Source organism: Diachasma alloeum, unplaced genomic scaffold (genome assembly GCF_001412515.2).
Source record: "Diachasma alloeum isolate Michigan unplaced genomic scaffold, Dall2.0 Dall_scaffold_00197, whole genome shotgun sequence".
Lineage (NCBI taxonomy): Eukaryota > Metazoa > Arthropoda > Insecta > Hymenoptera > Braconidae > Diachasma > Diachasma alloeum.
Window position 1 is genome coordinate 2,149,125 of NW_021680362.1, and position 12,922 is coordinate 2,162,046.

General features: G+C 38.1%; 1 protein-coding gene across 8 annotated transcripts in view; it reads left to right on the forward strand.

Moving 5' to 3' along the window:
• Window positions 1-2,157: 2,157 nt before the first annotated feature.
• The window catches only part of LOC107048781 (protein tramtrack, beta isoform), a 41,152-nt gene continuing 30,387 nt past the window's right edge, over window positions 2,158-12,922 (forward strand). For 4 of the 8 annotated variants that reach the window (XM_015272154.1, XM_015272155.1, XM_015272153.1 and 1 more), the window contains exons 1-4: window positions 2,158-2,276; window positions 3,396-3,973; window positions 6,382-6,561; window positions 9,361-9,484. In XM_015272154.1, coding sequence (XP_015127640.1) covers window positions 2,165-2,276; window positions 3,396-3,973; window positions 6,382-6,561; window positions 9,361-9,484 — 994 coding nt within the window. In that variant the 5' untranslated portion in view covers window positions 2,158-2,164. The other 4 variants (XM_015272152.1, XM_015272148.2, XM_015272149.2 and 1 more) reach the window with 4 other exon arrangements.

Sequence of the window (12,922 nt, forward strand, 5' to 3'; positions counted from 1 at the left end):
AAAATGAATATATGGAAAAATTATAATTATCAGCAATTGAATCTCTGAAGGAGTGAATAGAAAAGTCGGAACCTAGACCCTCAGAATATCTAATATTGCAGAAGCTTTTCGGACTTACATTCTGCGAGTGATCTGCGGTTTAATCCGCGTAAATATAGGAAATCGTGAGTAGATTCAGTTCGTACTTATCGGGATTTATTTTAAACTCTAGGATGTGGACTGAAATTTCAAAATAAAAAATTTGAAATGTGAAAGAAAAAATTTTCAAGAGTATACGAAAAAATGAGAATTAGCGGACGGTTATTTCCGTCAGCAATTGAAACACTGAGGAAGGGAATGAAAAAATTGGAACGTAGACCCTCAGAATCTCTAATAGTACAGAAGCTTTTTGGAGAGAAATATAAGCAAAATTTCGAGTTCGATTGTTGTCTGCTTACATTCCATCATCTCCAGTAAAACCATATCAACTCATTTGAAGTTTAATCTGCGTAAATACAATGAGGAGATTTAGTTCGTAATTACTGGTATTTATTTCAAACTCTAGGATGCAGACTGGCATTTCTAAAAAAAAATTGGAAAATTAAAAGAACAAATTCTAAGAATATATGAAAAAATTATTAATTCTCAGCAATTGAATCTCTGAAGGAGTGAATAGAAAAGTCGGAACCTAGACCCTCAGAATATCCAATACTGCAGAAGCTTTTCGGACTTACATTCTGCGAGTGATTTGCGGGTTAATCCGCGTAAATATACAAAACTGTGAGTAGATTCAGTACGTACTTACCGGGATTTATTTTAAACTCTAGGATGTGGGCTCACATTTCCAAATAAAAAATTTTAAAAGTGAAAGAAAAAATTTCCAAGAGTATACGAAAAAATGAGAATTATTGGACGGTTACTTCCGTCAGCAATGAAATCACCGAGGAAGGAAATTAAAAAAATTGGAACGTAGACCCTCAGAATCTCTAATAGTACAGAAGCTTTTTAATCGAATAAAATAGTTGAATTTTGAGTTCGATTTGAATTTTTTTACATTCCACTATGTCCGATAAAGCCATATTGGTTCTTTTGCAGTTTAATACGCGTAAATACAAAACCTTTAGTTTGTTATGATCCGGATTTATTTTAAACTCTAGGATATGCATTGGAATTTCTAAAAAAAAAAACTTTAGAAAAGTGAATGAATGAATTCCCAAGAATATATGAGAAATGAGAATTATCCGGCGGTTATTTCCATCAGCAATTGAATCTCCGAGGGAATTAATTTTAAAAACTGCTAATCTGGACCCTTAGAATCTCTAATAGTACAGAAGCTTTTTGGAACGAAATATAAACAAAATGTTGAGTTCGACTGTCGTCTGCTGACATTCCACCATCTCCAGTAAAACCATAATATCAACTCTTACATTCTGCGAGTGATTTGCAGTTTAATCCGCGTAAATGTACAGAATCGTGAGCAAAGTCCCCTCGCAATTACCGGGATTTATTTTAAACTCTGGAATTTTTTAAAGAAACTTGACAAAAGTGAAAGAACAAGTCTCCAAGAATCAACGAAATAGAAAAAAAAATCTTCGAAGAAGTGAATAAAAACGCAAAGCCAAGACCTAACACATTTGAATTTTCAATTCGAATCGATGAGCGCTCCAGAACAGCGACCTGCAAAATCAAAAGTAGTTTGCCTTCCTAATTACATCGAATTATTTCAACCTCTAGGAATCGTCCCGAAACTGAAAAAACTTTGGAAAACTGCGGAAAAAAAGAAACAATTACCGCCGAGACCCGGGGCAATTTCGCCAATTAAATCCCCTCAGAGCCTGAAACCGTCGAGAGCATCCCGACAGAATCTCCAGCCGCACATTTCCGCCTCCCGTAAAAAAAATGCCTAAAATCCAATCAAGCGTACGTGCAGTGTCGTCGAATTTCTTTCCACCTTGAAGATAAAAAAAGAATCCACGGAGATAAAAAACCCCATCCCCCGAAATGCGTTATTTGTCACGCGCGATAACCAAAAAGTGTTGAGTCACCCAATCCCCCAGTGCACGTCGACGCACAATCGACAAATTCAAAAAGTACCGCTCATTTTCGCGCGCCGCCACCACTGGAGTTTGCGTTGTCAGCCAGTAGGAGAGCCCACTTGATCCGCCCGTCGCCCGCCACACGGCAGATGCACGAAGGTCAAAAGTATTTTAAAAATAAGGCCGTAGGCATTGGCAGATTGGTATGGCAGTGGACGTTAAGGGTCGGGTGGCGTTGTAATGGCAAAAAGTTTGCAAAAGGTGAGTAATCATTACCCGACTACAAACAATACAAATAACCACCGATAAATAGTGAATAGTGGATTGTTAGTGCTGTGGGGGATGAAATAATAATGTCCGGTGAATGCGAGGGGGAGAATCAGAGAGAATAGAGAGAATCAAAGTAGCACGCCGTAGCAGCGAGAGAATACGACGGCGTCTGGCGTCGCCTCGTCAACAAATAGTACATTTTCGCTTGTGTGGAGTCTCGTGTGCCATAGAAGCACGACCGACAATGGCGCCCAAGCATCGCGAATATTGACAGTGCCGAAAACATTACCTCCGCGTTGAATTTTTCCTCCATTTTTATCGAAAAAAAAAGAAGAAAAAAACAGGTACTCACCACCCGCCCGCGCGCGTCTCCCAAAAAATTTTGTAAATACGTGGGCGGAATAAAAACGGCAGTTGATTTAGCAACTGCGTCGCAATAATCCCTCTAACCTAAACTCAAATGTGTTCATGTGTACAATAAATACCCTCCCCCTCACCCCCGGGCGCTATTAAACTCGCCGGAGTAAACCAAGGGACGCATTGAGGTTTGTACGAGTATTTGTGCATCATAATACAGCCAACTGTTTTGCGGAAATGTTGAGAAAAAAAAACGGCAACGAGGTTATGCGAAAAAATGTTTTTGGCACGTATAGTAGCGGCTCGTGAACCCTGAAGGGTTTTACAGTTATACTGCAATGTGGCACATTTGCAGAAGCGTAGAGTGGGCCTAGAGACGGTGTGGATAGTTGAGGAAAATATTACAGCTGGCTCGGTTTGGGCCTGGCCCGTCTCGCACAATAACGATAATCATTCGTAGACGGGAGCAACGAGTTTTGAGAAATTATAAAATTAGAAAGAGATAGTTTGTATTGTGAATAATAGAGGAGAGAAGGAGAGGGAGAGAGAGAGAGAGAGAGGAGAGAGAGGGAGAAGGAGAAAAACGGAAGGAGATAAATAGATAAAAAGTAACGTGCGAGTCAGGGTCTAAGGGTTAAATCCACAATAAGTGATTCTATTGTTGGGGAGGGGGTGAGGTGGGGGTTGTGGGCTTTGATGGGAGTAAATAAACATCACCAAAGTGTCTTTTTTTTAATACAAGTGGAACTTCAGTAAGTTTGGTTGTAGGGTCGGGATTGGAGATAGACAAGATGGACCAGCAGTATTGCCTTCGGTGGAACAATCATCCGGCCAACTTGACGGACGTACTCAGCTCACTATTGGCAAGAGAAGCACTGTGTGACGTTACACTTGCTTGCGTTAATGAAACGCACATAAAACAATTCAAAGCACATCAGACGATATTATCAGCATGCAGTCCATATTTTGAGAATGTATTTCTACAGAATACCCATCCACATCCTATAATATTTTTGAAGGATGTCAAAGATACGGAGATGAAGGCACTGCTGCATTTTATGTACAAAGGAGAGGTTAATGTTAGCCAACATTTATTACCAATGTTCCTTAAGACAGCTGAGGCGTTACAGATACGCGGATTGACCGATAATAGTGTAAATAATAAAACTGAGAGGAGTCCATCACCTGAGCCGGAAACACAGAGCAGTGTTAGGCACAGTGATTCACCTAACCTACAGCCACATCCTGAGAAGAGGAAACGAAAAGCCTCGGGGAATTATGATGTTTCACTCACTGGACCACCCAGCGAACGCTTCTTGTCCGACTCTCAGGTAATTTTTATTATTTTGTATTGGGGATTTTTTGGCGATGAGGGGGAGGAAAAATATTGGAGTTTGGGGTGAGGAGATTGGAGGTTTTCAGGAGGACGTTGAATGTTATTTGGGAAATTCAATGAATTTTTTATTGTGACGTGAATTTTTAGTAGATCGGAAATTCAAGAATATATTCACATGCTTTTTTCTAATTGCTATGAATTTTTAGGGAATTATTGAACTGAAATCGAGGGTTTTCATTTATTTTTACAGAGTTTGGAATCTTTGACATTTTAATTTATTCGAATTATAAATTAAAGAGTGAATATTCAGTACCAAATTTCTCTGAATTTTCAGTTAATTGAAAATTCAAAAATATATTTACATAAATTTTCCTGATTTCTATAGATTTTAATGGAATAGTTGAACTGAAATTTACTGTTTTCATTGATTTTTCCATTAAATTTCGAGTCAATTATAAAATTCCAAGAAGTGTACCGTAAATTATAGCCAAAATTTTTAACAGCACTGTTAGAAGAAAATGGAGATTTCATGGAACATTAATTTTTAAGGGAGAAAAAAAATCATAAAATTTCACATTTTTTAGCAGCAAGAAAATGAGACATTCCTAATTCACTTGAATTTTTAATCAAAAAATATTACTGATTGTTAAAAATTGAAAAATATATTTATCTGAATCTCCCTGATTTCTGTGAATTTTCATAGAACAATTGCACAGAAATCTACAATTTCCATTCATTTTTTCATCAAATTTTGAATCTTCAACAACGAAATCCAACGAAATTTCTACATTTTTCTTCAATGTTCATAACTTATAAACAAATTTATCATGAAGAGAAAGAATTACATTCGATGGAAAAAAATAGTCCAATCCATCAACAAATCAATAAGCCACTAAATTTTTAAAAATAGTAAAAATATCCATCTTGCCCTATTCACCCCTCAACCTGACCCAAAATTTTCAAGAGCTCTACCAAAAAATTCAACCAAATATTGTTAACATTGAGATTGACCACGTGACATTGTATTTTCGCTCACGTGATCCTGAACATTAATAGCCACACGTAAACATATTCATGTAAATTGAACCATCATTTGCTGCACAATTGACCGATTTTATTGATGCTGATCGCGCTGTGGTTTCCTTTTTTTTTTCTTTGTATTTATGGAAATAGGGGATTTGATATTAATAGTTAAGGTTGAAGGGATCTCACTGACTTGAATACCACCTGGTAATCCATCTTCTCACTCGGGTTAATTGGAATTGTATTTATTTTACATAGAGTATATTTAATAACGCACTGAACCCTGTGCCACATCTGTTAACTAATTAGACTCGAGCCAAGTGTGTTAATTAATCCATATAAAAATCTCATTATTGTGGCTATTACGTTTTTACTCACATGAATACGTATGAATCGGCAGAGATACTCATCAATTTGTTACATGAATTATGAAAGTTGAATGATTTTTTTCTCTTTACATTTTTCACTTTGAAATTCGTACAAAGTCTGAATGGAAAAATATCAGTGACGATTTCTTATCTTGATACTCAGTTTGTCTATCCCGATAAAGTCACTGGATTTTGCCCCTTAGTGAATAGTCCTTTATTTCGTAAACTTTCAAAAAACTTTCACCCACCGGTCCTAATATACATTTTATTTGGCCTAGATTTTGACTAGGATTCTTTGCGCATTGAGTCAGACGTATTTTTGTCCTTTTTTTCCCTCCCGAGTACAGTCCCTTTCTCCGCGAATGTTATTTAGCGCAGAGATATTTTTGCCTTTTTGCTGATATTCCTTCCTTTTTTTTTTGCTCGTCTCATTTTGTCTCTTCTTCCGTTTCACTCGGCCACATATATGGGCAGGCATGATAATTATTTTTATTCCAACTGGATTTGTAGTACCTGGTGTCCTTGAAAAGTCTGCCAACGGAAACAATGATGTTAGCAACTGCCACAGCATTCAGATGGCATCGTTGTATATTGTAGAAAGTTTAGCCGTCCAGACTATTGAAATAATTTTTTTATTTTCAACAAACTCTCAACCTTTGCAGTTCTTTTATTACGTCTATTTGCCTTCACACCTAAATATAAATGCTAATTATTATCTTTACCAATTCGTATAGCCGTAAAGACATGAACGAATGACTGATTACTCAGCTCTTCAAATAACGTTTCGCACGACCTTGGGAATTGGACTGGTACAAATATCCTATACATCGTTGCCTTTTATCACATCACCTGTCCCATAATTTTACTGCTTCAACATAATGTTCATGAACTGTTATGGCCTGTTCAAAGGAGACAAACAATGAATTCAATTCGACTATGTACATTCCAAAATGACTTAAAAAAAAAACCCAAAATTAACAGTGGAATATTTCGTTGATTTTTTTAATTTCAGGCATCATCTCAATGTAGTTACAAATCGAGTCCCACAGTGATTCCAAAGTTAAACAATACACTAGGCGGCGATGCAGAGGACGGGGGTAGGACAATGTCACCGTCGTCGCAGGCGCAGGCGGCTATAAAACAAGAACTCGATCACCACATGCCTGACTTTCATGACAACATTTCACTACCTGTAAGTTGAATAACAATTGTGTTAACATGGTTTGCATGAGTACATAACACGACATTGTCGTTATCTTTTATTCCTCTCTTATGTGAATAATGAAGCAGTACCACCTCTCGAATGATTGACCTTTGTCCATAATCTGCACACTGAAAAATCATTAGCCTAACTATTAAGCTCTGATAATTCTCAAGCACTGGTAGTTTTGCATGATTCTTCCAGTATTCAATTGATTTTATCATCAAAGTATTTCAATCATCTCCGTGTAATGACAGATGATTATCCTCTAAACATTTTCACAAGTCCTCACAGCCTGACGGACACGTATGACGTGATTGTGTAAGCATTCACGGAAGGTTGCGCTACCACAGTTGACCCTGCGACCAGTTTTTTTCCCCCCTTTGTTTTTTTTTCCTCTAAACATTCTGGCTAGGTAGGTGTACGAAACTGCGCCACTATCATTTTTCCCATCGTCTCCAGTTTCAAAGAGAAAAAACTTAAATTTTTCCCATTCGATCGCTCATTAAAGTACTCCCATCGTTCGGGGTGTAAACGATGTCCAACGATATACTGAGTCGAAACATTGAAAGGAAGGGATTGTTAGTTACGTCAAAAGAGAAAAAAAAATGAGAAAAGTAACCTAAACTTTTCAATGAAAAAACGGAAAAGAAGAAAGAGAGAAACAATTGAGAATGTGTTGAATTAAACACACATCCTTTCCTTCTCTGTTGACAGACTAGTGTGGAGTGGGATGTTCAGAGAGATGGGAAGAATGATGAAACAATGGATGTACAGAGCTTAGTGAGACAACCCGAACGTCCAGCAGGCGCGGCTTCTTTTCAAAACTGTCGCGAGAGTACAATCATGGCTGGAGGCTCAATGTCACTCGATATGTCACCGGAGTACAACGACAAGCATATAAGGCCCATTAAAAACACCCAAGTCCCACATACAGATCGCAATGCGTATGAAAGATCATTTAGAATACCCGACGCTATTCCCTATCGGAATCCAAATGACGAGGCTAGTTACAAAAATTATCGCGACGAGAGTAGTACTAGTGCATTTAGGCAGGGAATTTCAGTAATACAATCGACATTATGTGGCAATTCACAGCGGCCAACGCCACCGGGTAGGAAGGCAGGGAGATTCAAGCCCTCGTGGCTTGATATTTATCCCTGGCTGCAGTATGACGAGCAATCAAATTTAATGTTCTGTAAATACTGCAGAAAGTGGAGTGCCACCGTACCAGAGATACGCACATCGTTTGCCGCTGGCAATGGAAATTTTCGCCTTGAGATTGTTAATCATCACGATAAATGCAAGGCTCATAATATATGTGTTTCCAAAGAGGGCGAGACTAAGGGGTGTGATTACAACTTTGACTACGGTCAATCCTAGAGAAAACGAACTAACAACGCAAAAATAATTTCTTGTGGCAAAAATCAATGCAAGAAATCAATAATTTTTTTAAAAGAGACGGGATGAGGTCATTTTTCCTGAAGTCATTACGATCGAATGCAAGGGACGGTTATATTTCAGTAATGCTCGGAGGTTTTCCTTTGCGCGTGTTTTACATTCAGAGTCATTTTCTCATCTCGTGATGCGAAAAAGAACGGTTTCTTGAGCCCAGAATACCTCACTTCATAGTGAAATGTTCATGCTCAAGTCGTGAAAACTTAAAGGAATTCAATAACAGATGATATACTCGGCTTGAGAGATTAGTTTCGTGATATTAGATCGTTTTTTCTCTCCCTGTATGCGTTTTGATGGACTTGTCTCTTCGCTTTGACGCTCTGAACTTCACAGGGAAAGGGCCGGAACACATCCCCCTCCTGTGTCCCTCCATCTTACCCTCGCGTCTATTTACCTCCATCGTTCCATGTTTCCTTGTATATAAATCGTCTAGTTTGTGGCTCTCGCCTCCTTTGATGACAATGGAGAGCCGAGGAATTCGTTATTGTGATAAACTCATGTTACAACAGTGCCGCGATAATTTTTTATTCTCTATGTTGTTCATTCTGCATTTATTTTATTTGTACAACTTTGACTGAACATTTGGTTCAATTTTTCTTCAAGCACAACTAGTCGAGTTTGTTGAAAAAAATTCCATTGTACAATTCCTGCCTCAGGTAATCTGTGTTCAATACGTGCGCAATCAAGTACTGTATGTGCCTTAATTTTCACCATGCAAATGATGTATCTTGAATTTACATTTGAGATGACTTTTGCACTTTTAGATGTATGATTGTACGGGGGAGTGTGAATATATTAATTTTAAGGATGGCCGGGACATTATTGAATTGTGAAAATGAGCGTTTCAAGGGCTGTTTAGCAGAGGAATCAAAAAAAATATCGCTGAATGATAAGAATGAGGACCCCGGTCAAATTGCAATTTGAATCCGCATACGTGAATAAATTACAAAGCCTCGGAGTGTTTATTTCCGTGCTGATTCCCCAATCAGCTGTCCCTGCGTTAAATTTCCACACATAAATTGCGTTCAATTTATCCAGCCACGAATTAAAAAAAAAGGAAATATAATACGTTCGTCCATCGGTATATAGCAGTTACCCTTTTAAATTCTAAGAGAGCAATTATTTTCGTCTTTACTAAGGAATGATAGTCCTGCATGTTTTCAAATTTTCTATCATTAATATTTCCCTGCGAGGAATATATGAAAAATCAATTGAATGTAACTACATAATGACAATAAATCGTTGATACCTATGAATCAGTGTTTATTTTTCTTTTTCTGATGATAATTGATGTCGACCGATTGCTCACCTATTATTTATTTTTCCCCCCAGGGTCATCCGGTCGGAATGTTGGGGGAAGACGGGGGACCGGCGGCGGGGGCGCTCAGCGACGGTGTACCAGGAATGGAACCGTCTGAGCACCACAATCCACCTGAAATGCTCGACGGACTTGATGGTAAGACTTTGAACACTTTTCTCCTACTCTCACATTTTTTTTCTATTCCCATTTGGAAAACCTTCAAGTTATACCGAGGAGCTCAAGTGCATTTACCGGCAAACTATTACAACCAGTGAATAGCCCACAGAAAATAACAGCGGAGAAAACAAAATGCACAATTTATTACCCACAATTAACTATCCCCATACTTGTTACTTCAGATCTAACGGTCATTCTCATAATTTAATTAAAATTGTGAGTTGGAGGTTAAGTGCGCCATTGGGCGCCTCGGTAAAATTGAGGGAAATATTGTGCATGCACGTTTGGAATGACTCCTTGGAAACTGGCGTTTTACGGGCTAGCCTGTACGAGATGAGCATATCCCCCGCCCCGATCCCTCCCCCCCCCCTCCGTAATGCAACAATTTTCCGGAGCGTGTAAACGAGTGTAAATTATTACGAAGAGAAAATTTACCGAGTACTTCCCACCTTTTCTCTGTACATATGTATCATAATGGCTATGTGTATTCATACGCATATACGTATTACTTTTAAAGATTTATACTGTCAAGCAATGAGATGTTAGGTATCGGCTTGTGCGGTCATCAGCAGACTCGAGGGATTATGATGAAGGAAAGAGGGAGTGAATTCATTGTTCAATATTTCAACCCGCGGAGTCATGATCAGGGCGCACTTATTATGCAAACTATAAGATGAAAACAAAAATCAGAAGCGAGACATAATCAGTAAAAAACAGCGGATACGATTCTTCGTGATATTGCGGTATAATACACCAGGAAGAAATGATTAAATTTATCTAGATGACTAATGAGCATCACTACAACCTCATTGCGGCTCGTATACTTCGTCATAATCCATCGAGTACTTCTCACTTTTTCTCAGTGTATATGTACCTAATATCTATATGTATTAATACATACTACTCTGAAAGATTTATACTGTCAAGCAATGAGATGTTAAGTATCGATCTCTGCGGTCATTAGAAGCCTCGAAGGATTATGATGAAGGAAAGGGTTCAAGCGAAGAAAAACCTCAGCCATGGACTCAATTCATTGTCCAATATTTCGACCCCCTTTGCGGGATGATCATTGGGGGCATATTCATTGCGCAAACTATAAGATGAAAACAAAAAATCCGAAACGAGAAATAATCGTAAAAAACAGTGAGTACAATTCTTCCTGATATTGCGCTATAATAGGCTAGTAGGTAACGATTGAAATTATCTAGATGACGAGTAAGACGAGCATCACTACGATCTTATTACGACTTTGTATACATCATGATAATCCTTCGACTCTGCCAATGACCGCAAAGGCCAATACCCAACATCTCATTCGAGAATCGGTAAAAACCTACAATTAAGACAATGAAGCAATGAAAAAGCAAACGGTTTATCCACTGCGCCTTTTACTGTTGTGGTGGTGGTATCGTGCATATCCCTTAAATGTTGTAACAATGCCGAAATATAAACAACTGGTCTCTCCCAGTCTCACAAGTCTTGACATCAAATTATGTAAAATATCTCAATTAACCACATTGCCGAGGGATTAAGCTCATCTAACAATTGTTGGGTGTGAGTGTGAAAGTGTGATTTTCCCTTGTTAGTTTAGTTTGGTGAGCCTCGAACAGTACTAGATTATTGTCTGAAATTTTTGGTGCGTTGGGCCTGAATGTGTGACACTTAATTCTACCGAGTGACTAGTTATTCTCTTTCTCTCTTTTTCTCGCCTCATCTAATTGGGCGCCCCTTACTTATTTCACACGTTTTATTGTTTTACTGTACCTCGTAAAAGCGGGCTAACGGGTTTTCTAATTATTACGTGCAAATATCAATTATGTATTTACAATGCATAATTAATTTCGAGTATTCACCTATGCATGCCCTCCGCATTCTCATTCCTTTCAATATCCACTTGTATTTTTAATTGAAAAATCAATCCCTCATTGAAGTCCTTTCAATCCAATTCACATTGTCATTGCCGCGTCTTGTGCAAATCGCAGCTCGTCGTCATTTCTGTAAGAATTCTCAGCCTCGAATCACGTGTGAATAAGAATGTTGAAGTGGTGTCGACGGCAAATATCCGGGAGTCAGTCCCCCGACACCGAAAATTGTCTCCTCAACGAGCTATTGAGTTCCTTCTGTCGATGTTCATCCTTCTCCTAAGCTAGCTCTGTGATTTCATTTGTTTGAATTGTGATTTTTTTTGGTTGGTTTATTATTTTGTATCAATTGGTGTCTTTCTCACTCTCTCTCTCTCCCATGTTTATCGCAAGAATCTAAAGTGAAAACATGAACTTGTAGATGTATGAAGTAGTTTTTAAAGCGTTCGAAGGAGATATGGCGGTTTGAGTTTCCTCGATGCTACCGAACGAAAAGAGTGATAGTAGGAATTTCCAAAAAAAAAACTACCTTCGCACTGTGCTGCATACTGGATTACTTTCTCCATCTATTTATGTTCCTATTTTATTATTTATCTATCTTGGCAACAAACAAGAAGTAGAAGAGTGCAAACAGTAGATGACTTTTGGGAGTGTGCAACAAAAAGCATTTCGCAAGAAATTATCGAAAAACAAAAATAACAATAGAAATTTGATAACTGAAACAAATGGGATTATTGCAAATTCCAGGAACAACGGCAACGAAAATTGAGAAGGATATTGACTATGAAAATCAGAATAAATTAGACGGACAGCTTGGTGCAGGGGGTTGTAGGCTATGCGGTAAGACCGTTGCCAATATTAAAAAACACATGAAATCACATTTTCCTGACAAGTATCAGTGTCAGATATGCATGATATCATTGACAAGGTCCGACAATCTCAAAAGGCATATCAAACTCAAGCACGGAATACGAGAAGGATCAATGATATCACCTTTTATGCGTATGGAGGCTAAACACTTCCTCGCAAAAACGGACGAGTCGTATCTCACTTAGCCTTGCTAATGAAAAACATAATAATGTGCTTGCTAATGCACCAAATCAGTGGAATAAGCAAAAAAATAATAATCACGATCGGAGTTAATTCGACTGATTCAACGAATACCAGTGATTGCAATGACTACCAGTGACAAATTATCAATACCTCCGATCGCAATTTGGTATCAAAATCTACCTCTTAATTAAGTTAATCACTTAGAATCTATTTCTCCTAAAATTAGTGCCATTTACAGTTAATATCATTCCGTAAATCGAGTGCTTAATTTAATTTATTTATTTATTTATACAATCCTCAATATTCGATAATTTATCACCTAGATTTTAATGTAATCAGCCCTTTCTCTGTCTCTCCACCCGAGATATTTTGATAATTTCACTCAGGGGAGAGTGTATAATTCTGAAAAGACGTTTGCCAAGCACACCGTCGGGTAAAATTCAGCTCGAATGCTCCAGGTAGAAAACCCGAAAATCTCTCACCCCTCCAACCATACAAATAT